We start from the raw sequence: 27,948 nt of genomic DNA on the forward strand, positions 1-27,948 counted from the left end.
CTCTCTGGGTGGTTTATAAGGCTACGCATTGCTCTCCCCCTGTGAACTGGGTACTCATTTTACTGACCTCGGAAGGATGGAAGTCTGAGTGAACCTCGAGCCAGCTACCTGGGATTGAACCTGGGTTATGAGCAGAGTTTTGGCTGCAGTACTGCAGTTTAATCACTGTGCCACATGGCTCCTCAAATTTGTAATGCAAGCTACTACGTTAGTTAGTTTTTCCTTAATAGTATTGATGTCCAAACCTCAAAACCATCACTCTTGGGCAAAAGCAAAACAGCAACAAAAATCATAACAGTTTGATTAGATGTCTTCATTTCTAACCGTTGGGGATAAGGAAATGTATTTCATATTGGTTGCAACCTTTCAATTTCAGTACCCCTGTCTTTGTCTTTCTTGCTTTTGGTAGAGAACCCTGGGTCGGAGACGCATGCAGCGGCATGGGGGTTCATTCAAGGATGGTGAGTACACTCCCTAGTCTTTCTAAATTCTCTTTTTAAAATACTCTATTCCTGATGGCTGGAGTTCTGTACACACCCAAAGGCACTCAACCGGCAAATCCAGAATTCTTGGCAATATGGTAATTACCATATATTGATTACCCCCTACTAGAATCATAGAATAATTGATTTGCAAGAGGCCTACAAGGCCATCTTCCACCCTCTACTAAATGGGGATTCCCAGTGTGGTGTAGTGAATAGAGTGACAGACGCGGACTCTGGAAAATGTGGTTTGAATCCCAACTTGGACATGGAAATTCACTGGGGGAGTAGAACTGGCTTAAGAAAAAAACCCGCTACCTTGAAAGCCCTATTAGGGTTGTTGTAAGTCGGTTCCAACTTGGCATGGCAGAAGACACACAGTGATTGTGAGAGCCACTGTGGTCTATGCAGTGGTTCCCAACCTTGGGTCCCCAGATATTCTTGGACTACGGCTTCCCAAAATCCTAGCCAGCATAGCTAGTGGTGAAGCCTTCTGGGAGTTGTCATCCAAGAACATCTGGAGCACCCAAGGTTGGGAACCATTGCTCTAGACCCTGATGCTACCCAACCTTAGGTCTGCAGATATTCTCGAATCACAGCTCCCACAAATTCTGGCCAGCACAGCTGGTGATTAAAGCTTCTAGGAGTGGAGCTGGTTTCAAATCCACACTTGGCCATGGGAGTGGGGAAGTTTTGAAGAACACCTTGGACATCTTCTTGAGAACCTGATTAGAGTCACCATAAGTCAGAAGCTACTTTGACAGCACATAAGAACACAATCAGTAGTGACACCTCTCTGCCTGGGACTGTGAACATTGTCTAATAGGCTGCAGAATTCAAATTGGTGCCAACTTGTTCCCCATTTGGATAGCTCTTTTCAGCCCCTTGTTTACACGACTCCATTCTGCTCACTTTCTTCCACCCTTCTCCAGAGGCCAGATTTTGTGACAATTGAGTGTACTTGGTTATCCTTTAAATTGCCTCTTTAAACCTGTCTCCCAAAAGATTTTGCGTCAAATACTTGACGTACGCTCCGTTGACCCAATGGGTCGTCTCTTACTGGAAGTAACAATTTGATTTGGCCTGACCTCTTCCCAAGGGTAGAAATACGAAACTTAGGAGAACAAAACAGGGAGCGGTGTTGCTTATCCGTCCCGGTTTTTTTGTCTCCAGATCCCCGACTGTATCAAGAGATCCATGAAAAAGGCCTCAACGCCATCAGCCATGAGTCAGATGATGATCTTCTGGACATGGATACCATCCCTGAGGAACCTCCTAACTCCGACTCAGTCATTGTGGTGAAGAACTATCGTCCAGCTCACCTCACTTGGAGCCAACTTCCTGAGGTGGGCAAGACACATAAACCAATATGGAGGGAGATCATGATCTCTAACAGTGCCGTCTTAAATTGTCTTCTGTTTTGGAATTGCATTATTTCAAAATGTTTAGGCAACTCATCTCTCTCCGACGGGATGCTTGTGGAGTCATGACTACTCAAGAACATGGAAATAACCACGACAAATCAAACTAGGTCCCTATTCTGGTGACCAACCTCCATCTTGGATTTCCCAGCAAGCGGTACACAGAGGCCTATCATTTCTGGCGCTTGAGGTGTCACATAGTTGACTTCTGGAGTGGAAGGATGAGTCAACAGAGTGCCATTGTGGCTCAGGGGGGCACCCAAACATGTCCATAATCCTAACAATCCTTAGGGAGGCTCCTTCTGTGTCTCCCAGTTGATTGATTGATGGTAATAATAGGACGTTCTGACATTTTCCTCACGTCAATTTCATTTTGGCTTCCTTACACAAGCTGCAACAGTCTGCCCCAGCTACCTCTTTTATTAGCTGTACAGTTTTTCTTCAGTCAATATTGACACAACTTGTCTCTCCTCACCCTTCCTGCCTCCGATTCGGTGGTCACAAGCCAGCCTCTCTTTGGAAGTTCCCTTTGGCACCCAGATCTGAATGTTCAATGCAGCCCCGTTGAATGTGGGTGATGTGGATTGAAGGGTGTGGCAGCTATGGAGTCTCACTTTCCTTTTCGTCTCTGTCTGTCTGTCTTTCTTTTTAACCTCCCACTCCTTCACGATAAAGTCTAAAGTTTTCTTTGTGAAGGAGGACCAAAGTTCAGTCACTCCACTGTCTGAGGCAGGCCGATTATCTTGGCGGCGTTGGTTCAGCTTGCTCAAACACACCTCTCTTTTTTGCTCCTGTTGTGGGTCTTGGGGATGACAGGGAGAATGCAGACAAGAACTAAAGAAAAAAATAGAGAAGACAAACATGTTGTGGAACCTTAAAGACTAACTGCTATATTCCCCCCATATGTCTGAAGAAGTAGACTTTGATCCATGAAATCTCACATTAAAAAAATATAATAGTCTTTAAGGTACCACGTGTTTTTGTCTGGCTTGTATTATTTACAGTGGTGCCTTGCTTAACGATTGTCCCGCATTATGACAAAATCTCTATACGACGATCTTTTTGCGATCGCAATTGCGATCGCAAAATGATGGTCTAAATGGGGTCTTTTCACTTTGCGAAGATCGGTTCCCTGCTTTGGGAACTGATTCTTCGCATTGCGACAATCAAAACAGCTGATCGTCGGGTTTTCAAAATGGCCACCGGGTGCTTAAAATGGCTCCCCGCTGTGTTTAGGGACGGATTCCTCGCTATACAGGCAGTGAAAATGGCCGCCGTATGGAGGATCTTCGCTGGACTGTGAGTTTTTACCCCATTGGAACGCATTGAACAGGTTTCAATGTGTTTCAGTGGGGTTTTTAATTTCGTTTTACGATGTTTTCGCTTAACAGCAATTTTCCTGGAACAGATTATCGTCGTTAAGTGAGGCACCACTGTATTTGGGTTTTGCCTGATCTGCTTGCATAGACAAACACAGCTACCTCTGGTAAAGCTGCTACCTTTTAATGTGAGCTTTCGTGGAAAAATCCACTCCGTCAGACGTAAGAGTGGGACACTCCTGCATTAAGTATCCTGTTTGGGAAAATTGGAACTCCTGAATATGATACTTAACTAACACAAACAATCACACGTGTGTCTGTGTTACACAGTATTCCCTATTAAATAATTTCTCACCATCATCTACACTCCCAAAATGATGCAGGGGGGATATCTTAGCTTGGTGAGAATCAGAAAATCACAGAGAAATGAGAACATTGGGAGCACTTATGTTCGTACTTTTTACCTTCAACCCTCGGCATCTCTTGACGCCTCTTGACACTTACTGGGCCCAGTCCCACCTCAAAACCTGGACAACGTCTCCTAGACAGTGACAGACCATAAGAGAGAAGGTGACCGACGTCGAAAGCAGTCCTCTCCATAGCTCAGAGGGGAGTGACTGTCCCCTTGCATTGTTCTTATAGGGGCTCACAGGTCTGTGTTTTACATGCAGGCTGCTGAACTCAAGGACCGAGACCCCACTCATGAGACGATCTGGAAGGGCTTCACTCTGCGTACCTCTTTTGCCGCTGTGAGACGAGCTGTCAGAGATGATGCTATGAGTGACTCAGTGTTGCTTCTTGCAGGTCCAGGAGGCGGGAATCCTGGAGCGAATCTCCCCAGAGGAACGCAAGAGGCAAGAGGTAAGGGAAGCCTCGAAAGGCAAACCAGGAACCCAACTGGGGGTACCAGAGAGATTTATTTTTTTTGCGACTAACAGAAAAAAAATTGAAAGGCTGGTATGCTCTGAGCTTCCCTCCTGTCCTTATGAATTATTTCAAGGAAGAAGTCTCTCTTTGAGCCCATCTGGAGAATTTTAATTTTTCCTTTTAGATAGCTCGGTGGTTTAGGTCTTGGGCTACGGAGCCCGAGGTTGGGGGGGTTCGGTTCCCCCCACTGTGCCCCATTGACAGGGACTGGATTCTGTGACCCATAGGGCCCCTCCCAGCTCTGCAGTCCTCTGATGATGAGATGATATGTTGAAGTGTGTAGTGTACCTATTTTTTGCTGAGTTGTTGGTTCATGGTCAAATCAGCGTCCCAATTTGGGTGGTATAATAAACCACGGAAGCAATTGGAATCCTGCCTTGTCATTCCCAAACATTCTGCAGTGGGAGCAGCTTTGCTTTGCTCCAGAGTATCATTTCATGGAAATGTGGACATGGTCTCATCCTTAGTTTGCTTCACTCTCAAATCCTTCATTTCCCCCCCCCCCTCCATTTTGTTGGGGGAGAAACCACAGAAAGGAGACCCTGTGTAAAGACAATAAAGAGCCACCGGACTGTGCATATTCCTCTCCTTTCTACCTTTTATTTTAACGCAGGCAATATTTGAGATTATCACCTCGCAGTATTCCTACATGCGGAGTCTGGAGATCCTGGTCACCCACTTCTTCAAATCGGAAGAGCTGAAGGAGACCATGACTCAAACAGATCACCATCACCTCTTCTCCAACATTGCGGACATCTGGGCGGTTAGTAAAAGGTGAATCAGAAGGAGGAGGGGGCTTAAGAAGGATCATAGAAAATCTGAGTGGGAAATGGCCTATAAGGCCATTGATTCCAACTCCCCCTTTTCAAGGCAGGAATCCAAATTAAAGCAGATCTCATAGCTGGTTGTCCAATTTTCCCTTGTGTGCCTCTAGCACTGGAGCACTCACCACCTCTTGATGTAATCGGTCCCATTGTCGTACTGCTCTAACAATTAATAAGTTTTTCCTGAAACAGAAGGGTGCAGAGCGTCAGGCATATGGAACGATCTAGGTTCAGCTTCAACTAGGACCAAATTGAAAAATATTTTCTTTAATCCTTCCAAATCGGCAGTCCCTCTAGATTTGGCCAGATCCACTCTGGATACAGGAAGATTTAAGAGGGATCTGTAGATCTCGATAGTTCATTAGATTAAGAATCAATCTTTTGACTCAGCTTTAATGTACAAGGTTGTTGTCTGGCTTTATCCTGAGATTTTTGGGAAAGAGAGAACGATTAAAATGTTAGTGATAAAAAATAACAAAAAAACAGTAAACAAGTCAGATCTGGGTTAAACGATAGCCTGAGTGAGAGTAAACCAATTGAAATAAATGGCTTGACATTAATGTAGGGTAATCAAACCCATCTGTAGGTGTGTACTCATGGAAACTAACATAAATTTACTTCTATTTAACGTCGACTTCCCTAGCAAGGAATATAGACCAGCGGTTCCATTATTTTTACCTCCAGACAGAGTTTAGGCTCGATTTGATCTAGGACCCCCTTGTTTGTCTTTCTGAACCTTCCAGCCTATCCACAAAGCTCTCCTCCAGCAACGCATTTCAAACGAATCAATTTTTCCCCTGTCAGCTTGAGCCTGTTACGGAACCCTGCTTTAGAGAGAGATGTGTAAATATATTCCTAATTTACGCTATACAGTTTCTCCCTGCACTGAGAAACCTATAAGCAGCAATAGTGAGTCAAGATCAATGGCAGCCAATAAGAAGATTTCCCCTTACTTCCTGGTGCTCAAAAAGGGGAATTCTCGAGACACCAGAATTCACTGTTCCAAGCTTTATTTTACACATACACACTGCAACTCATACATCGTCTCCCTTTCTCTCTGTTAGCTTTTTTGAAGACTTGGAGAAGAGGCATCAAGAAAATGTCCTGATCCCGGACATCAGCGACATTGTGGAGACTCACGCGACCAACCGTTTTAATCCGTACGTCATCTACTGTTCCAACGAGGTCTACCAGCAGAGGACGCTTCAGAAGCTCTTGTGAGTGGCTACACCCTTCACCCCCCCCATTCAAAATATGCTTAATAAGAGTTCCTTAAATTCTATATTTGTGGTTGTTTCCCCCATCGGAGGGAAACAAAACAAGGCACTTAATGATGATTTGCAGAAAATCAAGGAAGACAGCAGAAATAAGTCCTTTCTCGACCAGGTGAACTTGATGTGGGTTGAAGGGCGACTCTCATCATCCACAACCAGTAGAGCCATTGCCGATTCTGGTTTTGGATGATGGGAATTGTAGTCCATCACACCCAAAGGTTATAGAATTGGGGATATTTGGTGGTATCAGATGCTGTCAGAAATAACAGCATGTTCGGAGCAAGTAGTGGAAGGGTCAGATGTGTTAATAATAATTGGATGATGTGTTAATAATAATCATGTACCGTCAAGTCAGTTCTGACTTGTGGCAACCCTCTTTGGGGGTTTTCCAAGTAGAAAAAATGCTCAGAGGTAGTTTACATTTCCCTTCTTCTAGAACCATGCAGCTTTCCCAAGGTCACACAGGCTAGCTGTTCTCCCAGGAGAGGAATCAAACTCCCAACCTCTGGCTCCACAGCCAGATACCGAAATCACTGAATGATCCAGCCAGTGATAAGTCATGTCAACACCTCAGTTTTCCAGATAGAGAGTAGTCAGAAGTGGCTGACCATTCCCTTCTTCTGGGACTGTGCAGCTGGCCCAAGGCCACCCAGGCTGGATTTTCTCCTGGGAGGCACACAGTGGGGGAATCGAACTCCAAACCTTTGCATCCACAGCCAGAGATCTAAAACATTGAGTGAGTGAGTTATTTTTGGAATTCAAGCGATCTGCCTCAAAAATAGAAGTGTGATTTTTCTCTTTTGTTGACAGAGCAACAACTCCTGCCTTTAAGGAGACCTTGAAGCACATTGAGCAGAAACCGGAGTGTGGGAGCCTTCCTCTCATCTCCTTCCTCATCCTCCCCATGCAGAGGGTGACCCGCCTGCCTCTCCTCATGGATGTGAGTAAAACTAGAGGAGCATCATTATCTTAGTGAAAAATAGTGTGGTCCAGTGATAGACTAGGACTCAGGATACCTGGGTTCAAATCCTGCCTCAGACACAGAAACTAACGCTAGCTACTGTGGAGGACCTCAACCCTCCCAGCTTCGGCGGTGTAGGATTTTGTCATCTTTAGCCATAGAGGGAGGTGGCCAAATGACAACGGCCCAATGGTGACACACCTATTCTGGGCCTCCAACTTCCTCCAAAAAAAGCCCTTGAATCGTCTTCCAGCAGCCCAGTTTTCCAAATTTACGATGAAAATAAAATAGCCAGAATCCTATTGCATTGGCTCAGCATAAGCCTAATATTGCAAAAACTGGTGTGTGGGATCATTTCGGTTGGCTGCCTTGTGCAAATTTTTTTAAAAAGAAGAAAATTGAGGCATGGGGCGGGGGGAGGGCAAACATTGCCTTGTTTCAACCCATAGAAAACACAAGTGGACTTTTAAATATCATTTCAAAATAGGGTGGGGAGGGGCCAAGTTGGAGTTGCCGGCCCCTGCTTATTTAAGGTATGGCTATAGTTCAGATTTTGGACCTGAAGGGTTTTTGTCAGCCTGTGGTTTTGGGGGAAAATAGCCAGGCTTGTCCTCTTTGCTTTCAGACGGTCTGTCAGAAAACGCGGATGACCTCTCCAGCCTACGAAGCTTCCACGCAGGCTCTGAAGGCCCTCAGCAAGGTAAGTCCAGAAAGGGAGCTGAGATCGTTGTACAGCAATTTTGTTATAATGTAGGGCAATCGTTAAGCGAGGCACCACCGTGCAAATAACGTAACAGACACATACAGAAATCATAATAAGATTGACATAAGAGGACAAACAAGAAAAATCTATAAGAAATTAGGGTCACTAAGACAAAAGTCACTAAGAGAAAAAATATATTAAGTACAGAGCATGGTAATAGGGGACAGACAACAGGAAGTTCACAGAAATGGGGGGGGGGCTACTGGGGACAGGATTAAACAGGAGTAAGGTCCTAAAAGGCTAGTGAGCATAGCCAGGCTTTGGTGGGTCTCTTAAAATGAAGCAGAGATGGGCTAATCGCAACTCAGATGGGAGCGAGTTCCAGACCCATGGGGCCACCACAGAAAAGGCCCGGTTTGGGGGTGACCTGTTTCCAGATGTTGTTAGTGGCAATGACCTCTCCTAGGTCATTACATCCCAGGGTGTGAGATGTAGGTGGGAATGGGTAGACATTCGGAGGTGGAGTGGCGTTTGTAAATGAAATGCTCTGCGCCTCTTCCTTTCCAGCTCGTAAAGAGGTGCAACGAGGGTGCCCACACCATGGAAAGGACGGAGCAGATGTACACGCTGCAAAAGCACCTGGAGTTTGGAAAGATCAAGGTGAGATCCCGACAGTGTCTCCAATTGGAAACATTGGCGGAGTCAAGGGGGACCGGTCTGTGCTCCAAAAGATGAACTTTTGGCCATCCCCCTCCATCAACGTCCAAACATCTTAACATCCCAACTGGGATGGGTGGCTCATTCTCCTTGGTCTGGATGAGACTTTGGAGTGTGCACCAGATCTGTGCTTTCCAGAGATTCCTCAGTTTTTGTTTTTAACGTTATTTTCAACTTTTTTGGCGGGATGATGCTGGAAAGGAACGTGAACGGAGGTCGCACCTGAGTTGCTCATTCTGACCTGAATCTTGACTCATTGCAGGGGCTCAGTTGAGCAATAGAGGGCATCCCTAAATCTATCTTAGTAGTTGAACGTTTCAGCCTAGGCAAACTCAACATCAGGCACGCTCATCTTCTGTGCCTCCCAGCTTTTTGGGAATCCACTTCAGTCGAGGTCTTCTACACATATTCTAGGGCAATGGTATCTAACCTTGGTCCCCAGATGTTCTTGGACTACAACTCCCAGAAGCCTTCACCACCACCTCTACTGGCCAGGATTTCTGGGAGTTGAAGTCCAAGAACATCTGGAGGCCCAAGGTTGGGGACCACTGCTCTAAACCCTTAAGCTAAGACTTGCACTAGATCCACTGATGGGGAGTGAAAGAGAAGCTTTTGAGGATGGGCCGCAGTCCAGTCTGAGAGGGAGCTTTTCTAAAGCATCTTTCTGCATTTTCCTGTTGGTTACGAAGATGCAAACTCCAAAGCTGTCTGTTTCTGGGGTACCAGCTGATGCCCTTGTCTTTGAGTTGAACCCCTTACCTTGACCAGCTGTGTCCTTGGTCTCTCTTAGAACTTCCCACTCATCTCTGCTTCCCGCTGGCTGCTGAAAAGAGGAGAACTCTGCCTCCCCCTGGTGGAAGACGGGGGAATTTTTCGGAAGGGCTCCGGACGAGGAAGCTGTTACCTCTTCGTCTTCAATGACGTCCTCATTATCACCAGGAAAAAAAAGTAAGGGGAGCGCAGGGTGAGAGAGAGGGGTGTGTGTGTAACTATATCCAACTGTTTGACAATATTTTCCTCCATGAACAAATGTTATTTAAGAGGGGACTGGTTTTTTTTGGTTTGAGAATGGATGTAGTGACCGTTTTATATTAATCGATAAAATAACTATTGTACGAAATAGTCCTTCCAACCATGGACATTTCACCATTTTCCAAAGGATCTGTTTGACTTATTTCTTCAGCCTGGAGAAAAACAGCTTTTCTAGTTTATTTATTTAAAATATTTTTCCTCCACCTGTCTTAGAGAAAACTCAGGGTGCCTTACATCCTTAAAAGACAACATTTAAAGCTAGACGCAGCGAGTCTACAATGGTGGCTTACATCATTAAAAGACAATATTTAAAGTCAAAAGCAGTGAATAGGCAAAGGTGGCTTTTCATCATTGAAAAGCAGTCTTTAAAGCTAAAAACAAGGAGTCTACAATTACTTCATTTGGTCAAGTTCCTCATCCCCTGAAACGTAACTGCTGGCCACTTGATTCCCGTTGGTTTTGCTGTTTGAAATCATGGGATGTTTCTTCTGCAAGCACAAACACTCAGAAAATGTGTGCTTTGTGATAAGGAAGGAGCTGTGGAATGTTGTTGTTGGATGTGAAGTCACCAGATTCCTAGAGATTAAGGAACTGGATGTGTGAGACGCGCACACATGCTCAATCCCTCCATTTCCCATCTGAAAAAATTCTCCTCTGCCTCTGTGGTAACTTAAATGCCATTGGCGGGAAGATACGGTCTTTTGGGGGGGGGAGTGCCAGTGGCACACTCATGAGGGGCTGATATGTGGGAATAGCCTGTCAAGACAGAGGCCGTTGGTGAGCAATTATTTAATGTGCCCATTGGGCTGGGATGCGATCCGGGACGGCGTGCGGCTGGGACTGTCTTGTAGAGTTTTGTTGTGTTGTCCGCTTGGGTTGGACGTCTTGGGTTGGGTCTCGTGAGCTCTTCCTTAGCTGGCCTTCTTATTTCTTGCAGTGAGGAGAGCTACACAGTCCTCAACTATGCCATGTTGGATCAGCTGACTGTGGAGAAAATTGAGAACCCCGACGTCCCCTCTTCGCCCCCCGGCAAGCCGGGTTCGAGCGGCGCCTTCCGGAGTGGCCACTTGTTCCGGGTGGTCATGAACAAGGACAGCGAAGGCAAACGGGAGGCAATAGTGCTGGCCACAGAAACCCTGTGAGTTGTCATTTGTCATTGGGTTGGCATCCCTGGGGACTGGTTCAGCCTCACCCTTTATCCCAGAGCGGTCCTGTCTGGCAGCGACCTCTTCGTTGACCTCTTCAAGCCTTGACCTTGAGGGATGGTGTCTTCTCATGGATGGTTGCATGAATCAGGCCCATGAAAAGGAGGCGAGCAAGATTTCTCCCTACAGGAGTTGAGAGAACTAGGCCTGCATTGTGTGTCTGATGATGCCGCCAGCAATGTCTCTGTGCCTGCAGACCTGTTTGCTGGATAGGACTTCAGCCTCATTGTAAATTTGGCAACTGCTTAAGAGAGTTATGGAGGAGTAGTCATGCAACAGGATTCGGGCCTCTGTTTTTTTAAAAAAAAAGTTTGCTGGAAGCTGCATATCAAGTGTGTGGATGAATGGACAGATAGAGGTGATGATGGCAGGGTTGAATATCCATGGAGGCATGCTGCTTGAGAAACTGTTTCCCTCACAACAGAATACGGTGGGTTACCAGCTCTCTGGAGATACACAAGCCATTCAGTTTGGTTTTCACGAGTCAGACGTTGAACCCTTCTTTCTTTCTCCCTCATCCCACCATCTTGAATGTGCCATGGGGATGGGCGGATAATTCAGGCCAGAAATCTGAGAATGGACACGTTATTTCTTCCACGGGTTCTAAATCCAGCTCCACTATGAAGATGGAAATCCAAGTCTGTTGGTCCAAAAGTATAATATTAATTCTGCATTTCCTAACCAAACACATACCCTTAACTTCTTCCCCACATATACACATTATCTGCTAGTATTTCTAGAATACAGGCAGCAGGGAGAAATAAGATCTTTTTTAAATGGGGGAGTTCTGTTTCTAATACCTTTCGCTCTCTGCTTTTGGTAGGAGCGACCGTGCTCGCTGGATCACTGCCTTGATGCACAGGGAGGAGAAGTCAGTGGATACTGGAAACAAAGGAGGTATGGCATCTTGATTTGAGAAGCTCAGCTTTCCTTTAAGGTCCCTTCTTGGCTGATCTCACAACGCTTCCTGAACAACCAAGGCTAAAACCTGGTTTCTGAGTCCGTGGATGCCGTATGTAGTGTTTGTGTGTTACAGGCCATCAAGTTGATTCTGACTTAGAGCAACCCAAACAGGGTTTCTGAAGACCTTGAGATATTGAAGGATGTCTGGAAGCTGAGTCATGGCAACTGGACTTCTTTCTTGAAATGTGTTGCTAATCATCCAAGTAGCTTCTTCAGTCTGAGGAGAGTTGGTAGGAGGTCCCTGATAGATCCTCCATGTTGGTTTTACTTCCCCCTGGTCTGAATAGGCTCCTTAGAAGGACAAAGGACAGGGGGCAGTGAGGGATAATCCCACTTATGCAGTCCTTCTCCACCCATTGTCATGGGTTGTTAACAGTCCTTAGCAGTGGTCTTTCTGGTGTGTGTGCATGCTCAGTTTATGGACCTCGGAAGGGTGAAAGGCTGAGTCAACCTTGAGCCAGTTCCCGGAATCTGCTGGGATCAAACCAGGTCATGAGCAGACTCTTCACTACAATACTGCAGTTTTAATTCCTGCGCCACGAGAAAAGCAGAGTTAGAAAGTGCTTCTGTTTTATTAATATTTCTCCGTTGGGACGGACTGTTAGAGAACGAGTGCCTTCTGGAAAGAGCTGAGATCAGTGTACTTTGAGAACTGTTTTTTTCTGTCTTCGGTTCTGTTTGTTCAACTCGAGAAAGGGCCACACCTTCAAGGTAAAGTCCTTTCTTTGTTTGGCTAAACCCCAGAGAGGTAACACCTACAGATTTTATTTAGGGATAGTGAAACCTGGAGAACATCCAGCTGGAAAGCACAAGCAGAGGGAACAGCACAGAATGCTATGAAATGAGGCTTATCATCCTTCAAAAAAAAATCTTATGTCTTTTTTTAAGCAAACATAGTTCATAGAATAAGAGGATAATTGAGTTGGAAAGGGGCTGTTGAGTATGTCACCCCCGAGAGTGAATGTCTACAAAAATTTAGCCAAAGTGAGCACACAGAGAAATAAGAGGGAGGAATCACATGTCGTTTGAGTCTCCCATCCCCAAAGGAAGCCATCAGTGGAGTAACAACAGCAAGACCCGGGTGTTGTTGTTGTTGTTGTTGAGCATTTGTAGGAAAAGGGAAACCAGAAAATTAGGGTGTGAAAATTTAGAGCCGTATTACGGGGAGCTGGGTCTGAGTCTCCTCCCCCCTGATTTGGAAAGCAACACGGGTGTGAGCAGGGATCCCTCCATCTGCTTCGGACGGCACTTGAGGACTTTGAAATGTTATGTACAGTGTTGTACTGCAGGAGCCCCATATCCACAGGGGATTGGTTCCAAGCCCTCCCCCCTTGCGGATGATGAAAACCACGGACAATAGCACACTCTGTACATAGCATGGTCTCTTCCTCCCTCTCATGGCCAGTTCTGGTAATTACATGGTGGAAATATGTATTTCTGGGTCTTTTCATTGAATATCTTTAATATTTTCAGACCACAGATAAGTGGAACTGCGGACACCGATCCTGTGCCTATGGGGGTCCTATTGTACATTTATGTGACAAAGCCAACATCAAATTTGTTGCAATATTGGTTGGAGGTTGCCCTCCTTATGGGATAAGGAGTTCCTTTCATGCTTCCTTTTACTTCTTTAAGACTCAAGTCATCCTTCCCCTCTGTTTCTCACTCCCTTGTCTTCTCTCTTTCTGCCAAGACCTCAAGCAAGTGGAGATTACCCGGGCTTACATGGCGAAGCAGACGGATGAGATTTCCCTCCAGCAGAGTGACGTTGTGCTGGTTCTGGCTAGCGAAGGGGGTAAGTGGGCTTTGCAAAAAAAAAAGAAAAAAGAAAAAAGACCAGATTCGAGAGATGGGGAAGAAATTATGACCCATAGTTTGAGAACTTCAGGTAGAAGTTCTTGGGCTTTGCACCTCATGTACACAAACTTTTCCATGTCCAGAAACCATTTGCCAAGTTGGATGATTTGGCGTGCCACTGATCAGGTCTACGTTGATTTCTTAACTTGGGACAGTTTGCCTCCAAAACTTACACTATTTGCATAGCTGTGCAAGAGGATTTGGCCATTAGGTACAATCCCAGGAAGATCCATGTTCAGATTCTGACTTAGGTCCTTGAAGGTCACAGAGTGTCCTTGAACTATTATTATTATTTCAGAGTGACTCTCCTCACAAAGTGATTGTGAGAATAAAATAATGCAAATATCCAACTTTGGAAAATCTGCTGTGTTGCCTCAAATTTGAAGACATACTGGGAAAAGATTAGAGGAGAAAAATGTTTGACATAACATGCAGAGTTTGAAAAAACATCATCATCATTATCATTAGTAATTATTATTTTTCTTTGGGATGGTGACAACTCCAGGAACCTTGCAGTTTATTTATTTATTATCCCAATAACTTGCATTTATTGCAATTTAAAGTTGCAATTATAAAGCCTGCATTTATTGCAACTTCAATCAAATTTAAGTTTTATAAGCAAGTAATAAATAAATGAAATAACAGTTTTGCAAAATAAAGTTGTGTTCTGTCCCGAAGTTCCTGAAAAGTTGGAGTCGTCAGAATAATATTCACATTTCCAGCCTCTAAAGAGAAGCGTATGCTAGCATATCTCATCAGAATTTGGTTACACCTGTGCTTTTCAAATCTCCTGATACTCTCCTCCAGCTTGTACAGTGGTGCCTTGCTTTACAATTGCCCCACATTACAACGAAACCGCATTACGAAGATCTTTTTGCGATCGCATTTGCGATTGCAAAACGATGGTCTGAATGGTTTTTTTTTCACTTTGCGATGATCGGTTCCCTGCTTCGGGAACCGATTCTTCGCAAAACGACGATTTTCCTCCAGCTGATTGGCAGTTTCAAAATGGCTGCCAGGTAAATAAAATGGGCTTTTTATTTTCACATTACGATGTTTTCATTCTACAGCGATTTCGCTGGAACGAATTAACGTTGTAATGCGAGGCACCACCATAAATGTGTACATATTCTGCAGTGGGATTAAATTCTTGCCACTGACTTGTCTTTCCTTGTTTAGGCTGGTACTTGGGAGAGCGGCTGCGTGATGGGGAAAAAGGGTGGTTCCCTCAAACCTGCGCCCAGGAGATCACCAACCGCTCTACTGTGGAGCGCAATGTACAGCGCATGGAGCGGCTGCGTATAGAAACGGATGTGTAAACCGGTTCATACCCAATGTGAGTTCTGGAATCAAAAGCCACTCAAGTCATAAAGAACTAGAAACCTAGAAGCTGCTGCAGCTGGCATTCCTCAGGTCTCTCCTAGTTTTAAAAGTGGACTCCCAGTTCCGTCGTTTTAAATAAGTGGCTCGTAAGGGAGCCATCGATGGAAGAGACAAAAAAAACTTTGTGCACTTTCCCAAAGGAGGAGTATGCAAAATGCAGCCTCTAAACCACATCACTCCTTGGAAGATGGTTAGCTGTGGAGCCGAAGGGGGAGGTGGATGTGTGAATCGGGTTTGTGGTATATTTGATGGCCGGTGGTCTCAGTGGTGGTATCTCCCATTTCTTTATTGCCAGTTTCTAACAGTCGATGTTCACCGGGGGGGGGGGTGTCTAAAGACGATGTTTCTGAGTTTTGTCACTGTCCCCCGTTTGATGGTGTTAGATCTAACTCTTCGATCTAAGAGTTTACAAGTGACTATTTTGGGGTGTTTTATAATAATCAGGGCTAGATGGACTCCTGCTTGCACTGTTGGCCTTCCGCGAGATTAAGCAGGCGGCGGATTTATCTGAAGTTACTGCCTTACGAAAGAGTCGCCCCCTTCTGTGTCTGGGTGCCAGGAGATTCGACCGAGGCTGGTTTTTGCGGCTTGGCGAATCGAGGGCTCAGCGGATGAATTTGAGTTGTTTCTTGAACCTCCGCCAGCCGTAACCTCGCGCAACCCCTTTCTGGACTGCTAGAGAAGTTCAGCGAATGCACGAAGGACACGTTAAAGGATTAGGGGGACTGGCCCACCCACATGGGGTTGCGAGGCATCCGTCCCCAGAGGACAATATGGATTCGTTGGGGGAATATTGAGCCTTCAGAAAGATAGATCCTATTAATTCTCCCCTTTAAACAAAAATGGAGGCAATAAAGCAAGCCTGCAAAGCTTATGACCCTTTTTTGTACACCCTGGGATCCCAAGAAAGGACGGTCCTTACCCTCCAGCTCAGTGTAACAAAGGAGAAGTTGCAAGACCCATTGACCTTAAGAATAGTAGCGGTGTTAGGGGGAAGATCAGGATCAAGTCTGCTGATGAGTATGTGTTTTCTTAGTCCTTCTGACCATAGGCAGACAGTGCCAGCAGCCTGGGTCTGGAGAAAAACAAGCGAGACGTTTCTAGATGGAGAAAAATTGGTCCCTTACTTGCCATCTTCGTTTATCCTCATTGCAACTCTTTCTGGGTGCAGTAAAGCATCAGCCACTGCTTGGAAAAGCTGAACCCAGGACAGTGCTGAACGTTCTCTGCACCCGTGAAATTTGGGGGATCCTCCTTGTGAGCCTGGGACATCCACTCTAAAGTCCCTGCAATTAAACAGTATCTCTGTCACAGGTTTTCCTCTGCCTTAAAAACTCCTGCAAAGGGTAATCAATTAGAAAGCAGTGTTAGCTCCCCATGACCACGCTCACAGAATAAATGCCTGCCCCCCCCCCAGCAAATCTGCTAGCCCACTGGGCTCTTAAGTCTTTGGCACACCTAGAGAACGGCATGAATTTCTCCCCGGTCCTAATTTAAGCTGTAGATGTTTTTAGTGGAATTTCACCAAGCTGTACCTTCTCTTCCTGTACCCACATCTCAGGGGTTCACTTAAATGTTGATGATTTTAACTGTTGCTGTTGTTGAGAATCTTTTTTAATTTTGTCTCTGAAGGAGTGTTTGTGCTTTAAGGGCAAAGTTTTTGTTTTGTATTTTAAAAAAACTAATTTTGCAGGGATTGAAAAGGAGTGTATTTAGATACAGGACTTGTAAAATGGCACTTAGCGCTTGTTCAGGAAAATAGATGGAGGCCAAGAAGCAAAGATCCAGAATGATCTCCATGTTAAGGGAAATATGTAAAAGAAATATTCCAAAACGAGAGGGTGATGCCTACATTAGACCATAATTTTTTAAAAAACAACAACACTAAAAACCAGGTAATCTTTTGGACTTCAGATTTAAGAGTCTTTTAAAAAGTATAACATGGAGTGTTTACAACCTCACATGATGCTTGTGGTTTGTTTGACGGGAACGGAGCCTTCTCTTTCTGCTACAGATGTCTCAGAGCGAGTTATTGAGACTCTAAATGCCAGTTAATGAGAAAGGGGTGGACTATTTGGGGGAACTTGAAACTATTCTCCTTTGTGAGTCTCTGTACTTCTGCTTTGTGCCAAAAGGAGAATTCTGAGCCAGAAGTTCAAAACTCTGCAATATAAAACACACACACACACACTTGTTTTGGGATGCCTGCCGAATTAAAGAGCTAGCCATTTCTGAAGATTTTAATGGTCTAGTAGAGGCATTGCCTGCTCTGTTTTTAAATTTTGCTTTTTTCCTGCTTTGTTCAATAAGAATTTTTCTCTGTATGGTGGAATCCATTATATGTTTGTTTCCAAGCTGACTATACAACATGGCAACCTCCTCCTTGTTCCTGACCTACTGGAACCTGGATAATCATCATGCTTATTTGGACTTTGGAGGCAATATCTCTATACAGCGATGTGTGGCAATCTACAGCAGTAAAATCCAGAGGAAGCATGACTACACAATCCTTATGGTTGTGAAAATTGTTCTTGATATTTATGTAAGAGGAGGGGTGGGACAGCTGAGAGATGATGTTTGGTCTCCTTTTCTGTGTCTTCTAATCCCTAGAAACACAAGATCCTCCTACACCGACTCATGCTATGGAATTGTTGAGCGATTTATATGCCTTTCCCATTAAAGCTGTTGTGTTGTGTTGTGTTTATATAATACATTAAGTTTTCCAGCTATGTTGTCTTTGGAACAGCAGCTCGGCAAGGTAAGTTGGTAGTTTTCTCTCTGACTTTGCTGTTTGGGGGTAGAGAAAGAGACACATGTGACTTAATGGTCATGACGAGAGGCACATTGGACCTTTGTGGCAATTCTGTACATGGACTGCTTCAGTGGTTCCCAACCTTGGGTCCCCAGATGTTCTTGGATGACAACTCCCAGAAATCTTGGCCAGCAGAGTGAGGGATGAAAGCTTCTGGGAGTTTTAGTTCAAGAACATTTGAGGGGGGACCCATGGTTGAGACCCATGCTTCTCAACCTTGGGTCCCCAGATGTTCTTGGACTACAACACCCAGAAATCCTGGCCAGCACAGCTTGTGGTGAAGGCTTCTGGGAGTTGTTGTCCATGAACATCTGGGGAAGTCAAGGTTGGAAACCACTGGTCAATTTGAATGTCTGTAGAATCATAGAATTATGGAGTTGGAAGGGGGGAATGCAAGGCCACAGAGTACAAGATCCTGCTCATGTTTATGGCCTTTGACTTCATTGTATCTTCAAGTGTATAGCCTGCACAATGAAAATTGCAAACTGCCCAGAAAGTGCTTTACGCACTATAAAGCAGCACACTCTGTTGGGCTCTGCTTCATGGGAACTGAGACTCAGCCACATGTGAACAGAATTACAGGTTTCGATTTATTTTTCTCCTCTACCCCCCCTGCTGTAAAAGCATTCTAAAAGCAAAGATAACAAAAGTGGGGTGCGCAGAAGTAGGGCTGACTTTTTCTATGTGCAACTTATCCAACACAAAACAAGACTTCCTTTTTATTTAGAAAAGCACAGTTTTATTTAATTTTTTGCTTAGACCTCCCCACCCCTCCCCGGTTTGGGACTCCTCAATACTAATGTGGTGTTATGAAATACATTCAACACCATTAAATACAGGGTAGCGTTAAGTATACATAAATAGTTTCCTTTTGAATATAGACAGTATATGAACATGTACTAACAAGGACATGTTCACTTCTTCTGGGCTTGTCTCCGAGGTAAGGTCTTCTGCTCCAGGTGTATCAGAACTTAAACAGTTGTGTCAAGTAGCTGAGAAAAGCACAAAGGGGCGAGAGCAGGGCCCAGCGGGTGATGGTGGGACACCTCCCGGGAAAGACTCAAATTTTCATTCAACTGAAATGGGTAAAAATCAGAACCAGGCTAAGAGGCCCTTCCATTTAAATTAGATTTTTTTTTAATGGAGGAGAACTTGAACAGTGTTACCAAACATTTATATGTACTAATCTTATATCTGTTACATGTACACTAGCTGGAATTCTGTTTACACCTACTAGGGTTAATCCAAATCTTGCTGGTTAGTTAAGAAGTCAATGCTTGCATGTCTTGTCTTGTACCGAGTCAATGGACTGGGGCACAGTGAGTAATACAAGCGTTAACATCTTTACCAACTGCCTCTGAGATTGATGTTGGTCCACTACACCACCCTGGACATCCATGTGTATATAGAGATATGTGTCTAGCTACATACCATTTTAAGCTGGTAAGAGTGACTGACCACAGAAGTATTTAAGGAACTTCTGTACTTCTCCATAGGTAAGTGTGAGCTAACAGGAGGCTTCAGGGGGGTGTTGGATTTAGAATACAGATTTAGGGTTCCAAATAAAATAGATTTAGAATGCATAATATAGATTTAGTAGATAAATTTAGAATACAATAGACTGATTTAGGATTTGGAATATAGTAAACAGTAGACAGATTTAGAATACAAAATATAGATTTAGGATTTAGAATACAGTAGACATTTACAATACAAAATATAGATTTAGCATTTAGAGTATAGTAGATTTAGAATACACATTTAGGATTTAGAATAGACATTTAGAACACAGATATAGGATTTAACATACAGTAGACAGATTTAGAATACAGAATATAGACAGATGATGTTTAGATATACTTACAGATTGATATATACACAAAGCCACATGAAAAGATGATTTAGGTATGGACATGTCTAAAACCACTATATACACATACAATGTGTGTCTTATGCATTTACTTCTATGTGTATACAATCACACTAATGGCTGATGTGTTATATGTATAATTAGGTATCTGTATGTATGCAGGTACATAAATAAGAACACATATGTAAAATATGAGCCCCCCCTTTGAGAAATATGTTAACACCCATGGACATGTACCATATTTTTTGCTCCATAAGACGCACCTTTTCATAAGACGCACCAATTTTTTTAGGAGAAGAAAACAGGAAAATATAATCTGTTTTCTTCACTCCATAAGACGCACAGACTTTCCACCCCCCTGTTTTGTGGGGGAAAGTGTGTCTTATGGTGCGAAAAATACGGTATATATTTATAAACACCACCCCCACCCCCAAAAAAATCTGTATGGCAGAGATGAAGACAAAATATTTGAGGCACTTAAAGAGTAAGTGATTTATTTCAGGGTGAGCTTTCATGGAATTCCAATCCACTGCCTCAGACACAGGAAGCATAATGGTTAGGCCACAGCTCTGTACACAAAAAGCACCTGAGGTGGGAATGAGAACTGGAGGGTGACAGTTACACTGGACATGAACCCTAATACAAGGCTAACCGTCTGTTAAAGTGTTGATCACACAGGCATTGTTTCTGTCTACAGTTAAAGGGTTGTGCTGAGGTTTTCTCCCAGAACCTGGTAACAGCCATAGTGAAGGCTGTTGTAAGTTCACAGTATTAATATATACAGAGTTTGGTAAGAAGCCTGTATCCTTATTCAATCTTGTTGATGCAGATGGAAATTTGTGAATGCAGCCCACTTCAGCTGTCTCTCTTTCAAATCTTTGTGGTCTTTTCTCTACAGCAGTCCTGCAAGATCTATAAGCAAGAACCTGAGAGAATGGAGTGTTCTGAAACTGGATTGTGTGTGTGTTTAGCATTAACCTTAAGCAATTACCGACATTCAACAGGCCACATGTCTCTTACATGGAGGCATAAACTACAACTTGTGACAAGCCCAGATTGCTGACCATACCACCTCATTTATTCAAAGAGCACCACACTGGATCCCAGCGTTGTCACCTATTGTTGAGAGCTTTTTTAGTTGTATCTTTTACGCCCCCTTTTGCTGGGCAATTGCTTTGGACTTAAAGCCAACAGCCAAAAATCGGTGTCCCAGGACATTCTGTTGCAAAGGAAGATTCAAAAGAGGCAGGTGAAGTGGACTGCATTCACAAATTCTGAAGAACATTAACAGGATTAAATAAAGACCAAAGATTTTTAGCATCTGTACACACGCGCACACAGGACTTAGTACAACTGTAACAAAACTTGCCTACATAACAAGCCCACCCCAACATAACATTTTAATTGTGGAGAATATGGCGTCTGGGAAATCAGCACTTTTGACTTCTGCCATGTTAAAAGACTTACCAGTGTAATGATCACTGCCTTATTTCCATCTGGATTCATCCCCACCAGGTGCTCCTGTGTATACAAACCTGCTCCTCCTCCATGTGTCTGAGGAAGTGGATTGTAATCCACAGAATAATAGATAATAATAAATCTGGACGCTCACCTTGAAATAAATTCATTAGTCTCTAAAATGCCACAACTCTTAGGTTTTGATTTTCCCCCCTTTTTCCTAGATTTGCTAAACCAGATTGAAGCTCCTGTTTTATGTGTTGTCTACACACAAACAGCATATGTTTGAGTTGCACAGACATGTGTCACATAAGCTTTTTCTCTGCTCTCCAAGCTCCCAGTTGTATGACCAATCTCACAATCAGTTCGAGAATGGGCATAGAGATGGGCGCGAACTGCTGGTTTGTTCCTCTTTGTTTACCCCTGCAACAGGCGTTCAGGGCTTTGCCCTCCCTCCCTCTCTGAATACAGATCCAAGAACTGGCGGTCTGTAACCATTTCTAAGCAAGAATCCTGCTGGATTGGACAAAACACTTGCCTGCCTTTTTTCCCCGCTCCCATTTTTTGGGCAACAGGATATTTAAATACCTTCACAGCTTGTAAGAGATGTTGGGAAGATGGTTATACTGATTTTTTTTAAAGTCTCTTGCCACCTCAACTTTACACTGGTTCTGATTTTTACCCTTCCTCAAAACTTACCTTTCTACAGCCAGATGTGCAGAAACATCCACTCAGGGCAGAATTTTGAGAAGCAGGATTTAAATCCTTTCGGTTCTGCCGTTCAGAGACATTACAAACCCCACCATGTCCAAACCACATCCCTATTTCCACCCAGTTACATGAGAAGATAAAATATTCTGCCCAATTCTGCATTTCCGTCCAGTTCCAACCTTCTCAGGTGGTGGAAAGACAGCCCCAGAAACTGTGTCCTTCCCTCTCTTTGGTTTGGCATTTGCACGCCAAGGAGTGTTCTCTGCATTATACAGTTAAGAGTGGTTCGATGCCACGTTGGCTACCAAATCCTGGATTTGTGATTTCATGAGAAGAGTTGGAATTCTCAGCTTGAGATCTCCCCAAGGGGTTGCTCTGACCTCCAGCAGATAATTCTTATCAAGTGTCTCACCAAATCACAGATCACAGAAGGCTCCATAGGATGACAACAGAATTGTAAACGTGTTGTTGTATTCTCAAGTTGTAGCCTTCTGCACCCCTCACGCCTGGGAATTGCCTTCTAGAACGTGGCTGGTTAACTTTTCTAAAACCCTTTGAGCAACACTGAGCAAGAGAAATTTCCAGACCATTTGCTCTTCCCTAGATCCGTGAGCCCACATACACGCACACACACTGGGCTACTTGGACTTCTAAGGCACATTCGGAGTCGTACATCAGATGTTAACACATCGGCCCATAAATATCTTTACATAAATACCAGAATTTGGCTAGCATAATTCCAGGAGGTGTGGAAATAAGGAAAATAGGTCATTTACAAGACACGATCCCTCCAGTAGAAAACAAGTTATGCTCAAACAACAACTTCCGAGTTTACGAGCGGAGGGAGATGCCGTTGCCCCTCAGTAATATTGTCCCAAGGGAATCACGTGCTCCCTTCAGAGGCTTGAGCACCATCCCCTCGGAGGCCTCCTCACACAAAGTTCTCTACATTTACACCCCTCAAATGTTTGGGACGAGGAACCGGTGCGGAGATGACCTTCGGTAGAGGCGTTCCACACTCGTGGCCTATTCAAGTCTCTTCTCTGGAGATGCTGAGTTGGAAGACCTAGTGCCTCACAGCGGGAGGGACCACCCTGAGAGAACTCGGTGAGAAAGTCTGAGATGGCGCCTCTGGAAAAGAAAAATATAGCTGTTACGGACAAACTGGACATCGCACAGAATGCTGCTTCCTTTTGCTTTGACCCGTTTCCTCCTCCTAGAATGGACTTCCTCAGAGGCACACCCCCCCACAGTAATCAGACTTGCAAATTAAGCTTCTGTTTACCTTCCAGTGGCCAATCACAAACCACAGCTATAAGGGCTGTAGCCAGAACAGGGCAACTAGGACTTCACCCCAGGGCACCAAAGTTTAGATACTGAATCTACTGGTGGAAAGAAAAATAAAGAGCAACACGCCCTCAGCTATTGCCTGTCCTTTTTTGGTTTGGTATGGTTTTTTTGGGGGGGGGGTCACCAAATTATCCTCCTTTTTCTTGCTCTCCATCCTTAGGAGAGAGAGATGGAGCTGCTTGCCCCAGGGGTCAAAATGGCTCACAACCACTGTGCAAAGCACACTAAATGCAAGAGGCAAAGGTGAGGAAAAGCAACTGCGAAAATGCACAAAGTATTGCTAATGGTATAGCCTATACTAAACTTCAGTCCTCAGATGTTCTTGGACTACAATTCCCAGAAGCCTTTGCCACCAGCTGTGCTGGCCAGGATTCCTTGGTAGTTGTGCACTGCCACGTGAATGCTTGTCTATACCAAATGCAGCATCTCCCATTGATGTTATGTGCATCAATCATTTTTGGCTTCATGGCATGCCTGTACATTAGTGACTTCCAAAGGATCCTGTCCTTATGATGCCTGCTCAGGTCTTGCAAAACCTCCAATTACATGCTAGCTTTCTTCATGCAAAATGGAACTCTAACTTCTTCCTGAGTGACTAGTTTTTTTAGATGCAAGGAATGACCTCCAAAAAGGATTGTGTTGTTAAGTTGCCTGCTTTAGGATCTGGCAAGCTCTCCCATTACATATGAGCTTTCTTCATGTAAAATGGAAAGCATTCTCCCCCCGCCCCTGATTAACTAGCTTTCTATGTGCAGGGAATGTTGTTTTGCTAAAATGGCACAGCAAGGAAGGATTGATACAGTAATTGACATACAGCTAAACTCTCACATTAGTTCTGCCTGGCAGTCAAGATGTAAGCTAATCCATGACTAAATGTAATTTCACTATATTATTGAATTCCTTTCCCATTTAAGATGCAACTCACGTGATTCTGGCTGTTGTTGCGTGCTCATCAGCGACTGAGGTAGCCCTCCTAGGAAAAGACAGATGTGTTTGGTTATCTCATGAAGATTAAACAAAGCCAAGGAATGACAAACAACACAGGCATCAGCATTGAGTTACTTTGTTGGGTGACAAGGGTGTAAAGAAGTTACTTTCCAAAAAAACAATTTTGAGTGGAATGAAGAGTTGGAACAAAAAGTACCATTTTCTAATTACTTCCCGATGCTAGTGTTAACGGGCTGGTTTTTGGAAGGCGTGGTCAAGAATTTTAAAGTGTTATGCCATTCTTGAATCAACTCTACTTTTTAAGAAAATAATAATGACAGTGAAGTTTTCCCAGTGCTTTCATGCATAGTGGCAATGGGCAAAGGTGTAACAAACAACAGACCAGCTTAACTTTTAAAAAGGAAGATTCCAAACTCTGAAACCACAGCTGGGTCTGTGAGCAAGTGTCTTACCTTCTCGACACTTGGTCCCTATGTATCCGTCGAGGCAGATGCACCGTCCATTCTCCGCATTACAGTAGGCGTGGGCTGCAGAACACTCGCAGGTCAGAGAACAATCAGGACCGTATTTCCTCAAGGGGCAGTCTGGTTCAGTGAGAGGGGCAGAAGACGGCTGTTAGATTCTGCACAGCAGGACAGAGGTTGGGGAAGAAGATTCGTCATCATGCAGATACAGATTTAAACAAACAAATAAATAAATGTACTCATAGACTAAGGTCAGCCACGTGGGGCCCTCCTCGTGGATTTGGATTACAACTTCCCAAGATCACCTGCGGTGACGGCTCGTGGACACTGTAGTCCAAAAACGTCTGGAAGATCCCAGTTATCCAGAGAGTCAAGCTAAATGATAGATGATCACCTTAAGGCAGTTCCTTAAGTGGTGAAAGTCATCTGCCACAGAGCATTAATTTTTTTCCTCACCTCCGTATCTTGCATGGACCGTTGCATCCCACCGCTGCCACCAATCAATGTGACAAACCCAGACCTACTGGGATCTATCACACAGTTACTAAGCTGCCACCAACCATTCCCTATAATAAGTCACACAGACCAGGGATGGATTTTTAAACAACAAAAGAATAAGGTTTATTTTAAATACAAACAGGGTAAATAAAACAATCAGGTGAATAAAATAAAGTAACGTGGCTTATTCTCACACACACAAGCATACAGTTTGGTTCACCTAGAACCTTTAACTTAAAGCACAGACCCTGAACCCATCAGTTCTGGCTAACCCACAGACACCTGAACCTATCAGGTTGGTACTCTGACACACAGAAGTACCCTGTCTGACACACAGACTCCCACAACAGCTTCTTCTTCCCAGCTGCTGCTTCGTCACAACCCAGTGTCTCACAGTTTGTCTCAGCATCTACTCTTCACCACACAGGCATCACATATTTATACAGTACAGCCCCTCCTCCTGATGTCCCGCCTTCCACTCCCCATAGGATGGAACTTTCCCTCCAAACCCATGACAGACAGGTAACATCAGTGCTGTTATGTAACACGTGTCTGGTTTTGTGATTGGTTCTCAGAAGGTAAACACTGGCTTAATTTATATGCCATGCCATGCATGTATGAGGAAATCCCACAGTGGGATGGAAAGAAAGCACACATTCCCCCTTTAGGCTATGTTGGGACTATCCTCCTACAACACTGTAACATTTACAGCATCCATCAATGGCTGAACAATTTGATAAGCTGTATCATATGAGCTGTATGGAACTGCTCAGTTGAATATCAATATATTTGCATGGAAATAAGATTCTGGACTGGAAGGGAAACTAGTCTTCCTTAAGAAAACATATATATATATACTGTATATATCAAGTTTGAATTGCTAGTACACCGTTGGGGGATTCCGCTCCCTCTCAGCCTCCTCTACAAGACCCCTTTGTGAAACACCCCATCCGTACACTCACCCACATCACACCTGGCGCCCATCTTTCCCGGAGGACACAGGCAACGGCCGCTGGTGGGATCGCAACCGGCGTTCCCCTCGCAATCGCACCATTGCTGACACTTGTCTCCGTAGTTTCCTGCATCACAGCCTGGGAACAAGAAAGGGGGTGACTCTGTTATCACCATAGATGGTCACAAATCCAAACCGTCCACGCAGAAGAGAGGTCCTCTACTAATCATTGGAAGGGTCTACGCATGGAACGGGCTGGAGGCGAGCCTGGAAAGCTATGGGGGAACACCCACCGTTCAAACACATGCCGGAGAATGTGATGAAAAGCGGAACACTGGATACTCATCGTCCTGCGAAGCTTTATTTGGAATAGCAGGAGCTCATTAAATCAACCAGGAGCCACACTAGCTAGGGTATTCTGAAAGGTATAATGCCTTGCCCAACCTCTGATGTAAAATGGTTGGAAAGATACAGATATATATATGTATAGCCCCCATATCCATGAGGGACCACTTCCAGCCCACCCCACGGATGTTGAAAAAAAGGCAGAGCTATGGGAAGGGCCTTCCTCTCCTCCTTTTTCCAATGCATGTACTAGAGTGGGCCGTGCGCTGTGCCACCGAGATGTAGGGCTTTGCCAGCGTCCACTAGCTTCTGTTCCCTAGCAGAGTATGGTTGCAGAACGGGGGTCATACCTTTCTGACACTGGTTTCCGTGGAAACCAGGGGGGCACAGGCATTCCCCTGTCCTCGGGTCACACTTGGCTCCATTCTGGCAGGCACACGGCTCCTGGCAATTGACGCCATGGAAGCCCGCTGGACAGGCTGAATCAGAGGGAAAGGAAAAATCAAGCTACGGACATACAAAAAAGGTTATAACCAGATATACAATCCCAGGCTCTCGCTCTCTCTTTTCTGCAACTATTGACCCACTAACTCCAAACTTGGTGCGGTTGGCTTGCAGGCATTTAGATAAACCATAGCTGGTTGGGTGACTCAACCAATGTGTGGTAAGCAAAATGAGGCGTCTGAAAGAGGGACAGTTTTTCAGCAACAGAATAAATGCAAGAAGCTGAAGCTGCCACGTTCTTCTCCCCAAAACTCTTAAAGACAGGGGTGCCCAACCTTGAGTGCCCAGATGTTCCTGGACTTCAACTCCCAGAAATCCTGGCCAGGCCAGCGAGTGGGGAAGGCTTCTGGGAGAGGCAGTCCAAGAACATCTGGAGGACCCAAAGCTGGGAACCACTCTCTCTCTCTCTCTCTGAAGGTATGGAGAAGTGTTCGGATCAGGAAATAAATGTCAGTGCCTCCCTACAGGGGTGGGAGACAAGACGTCCCGATTCTTCTTATGAACATGGAAAAGTGGTCCAGGAATGTTATAACTACCCGGGAGGCTACGAGTGCATTTGCTACGCCGGCTACTGGCTCAACACAGATGGCTGCAGCTGTGAGGGCAAGTAAAAATTCTGGTCTGTGTTCCCAACCCAGAAGAAGTTGGATCAATGGGATTCAAACTCATTCAGGAAAGAAAGGACACTGTATGGTCTTCGCAGAGAATCCAGAAACACGGATGGTGTTTTATTCCCCGTTAAAACCAGGAGAGCTTGGGGGTCTAATAGGACCCTCCTTCAAGCTAGCCATTGCAGAAGAAGGGACCTGTAGGATTCAAAAATTCCCCTGCTTGTAATATTTTAGTGGTTCAATTAGAGTATTGCATGCCCTTCTTTTGCATCTGAATTGGGTCTCATATTAAGGCCCCTTCTAGGAAATTAATTAAACTAGAGGGAACCCACTGATTCAGTGGGACTTACAGAAGTC

The 27,948-nt window shown here is 44.5% G+C and overlaps 2 protein-coding genes across 4 annotated transcripts in view; one reads left to right on the plus strand and one right to left on the minus strand.

Moving 5' to 3' along the window:
- The window catches only part of ARHGEF16 (Rho guanine nucleotide exchange factor 16), a 33,430-nt gene extending 13,452 nt beyond the window's left edge, over positions 1-19,978 (plus strand). The window contains exons 3-15 of the mRNA XM_072977677.2: positions 410-461; positions 1,656-1,828; positions 4,027-4,083; positions 4,763-4,923; positions 6,038-6,190; positions 7,058-7,187; positions 7,834-7,908; positions 8,479-8,571; positions 9,419-9,576; positions 10,598-10,798; positions 11,689-11,762; positions 13,522-13,623; positions 14,865-19,978. Coding sequence (XP_072833778.2) covers positions 410-461; positions 1,656-1,828; positions 4,027-4,083; positions 4,763-4,923; positions 6,038-6,190; positions 7,058-7,187; positions 7,834-7,908; positions 8,479-8,571; positions 9,419-9,576; positions 10,598-10,798; positions 11,689-11,762; positions 13,522-13,623; positions 14,865-15,004 — 1,569 coding nt within the window. The 3' untranslated portion in view covers positions 15,005-19,978. The remainder of the gene's footprint in view (positions 1-409; positions 462-1,655; positions 1,829-4,026; positions 4,084-4,762; positions 4,924-6,037; positions 6,191-7,057; positions 7,188-7,833; positions 7,909-8,478; positions 8,572-9,418; positions 9,577-10,597; positions 10,799-11,688; positions 11,763-13,521; positions 13,624-14,864) is intronic.
- Positions 19,506-27,948, minus strand: part of MEGF6 (multiple EGF like domains 6) — a 139,534-nt gene continuing 131,091 nt past the window's right edge. For all 3 annotated transcript variants that reach the window (XM_078379111.1, XM_072977674.2, XM_072977675.2), the window contains 5 exons: positions 26,827-26,955; positions 26,142-26,270; positions 24,670-24,801; positions 24,195-24,242; positions 19,506-23,050 (listed from right to left, as the gene is read on the minus strand). In XM_078379111.1, the coding sequence (XP_078235237.1) occupies positions 22,986-23,050; positions 24,195-24,242; positions 24,670-24,801; positions 26,142-26,270; positions 26,827-26,955 (503 nt within the window). In that variant the 3' untranslated portion in view covers positions 19,506-22,985. The remainder of the gene's footprint in view (positions 23,051-24,194; positions 24,243-24,669; positions 24,802-26,141; positions 26,271-26,826; positions 26,956-27,948) is intronic.

Source organism: Pogona vitticeps, chromosome 7 (genome assembly GCF_051106095.1).
Source record: "Pogona vitticeps strain Pit_001003342236 chromosome 7, PviZW2.1, whole genome shotgun sequence".
Lineage (NCBI taxonomy): Eukaryota > Metazoa > Chordata > Lepidosauria > Squamata > Agamidae > Pogona > Pogona vitticeps.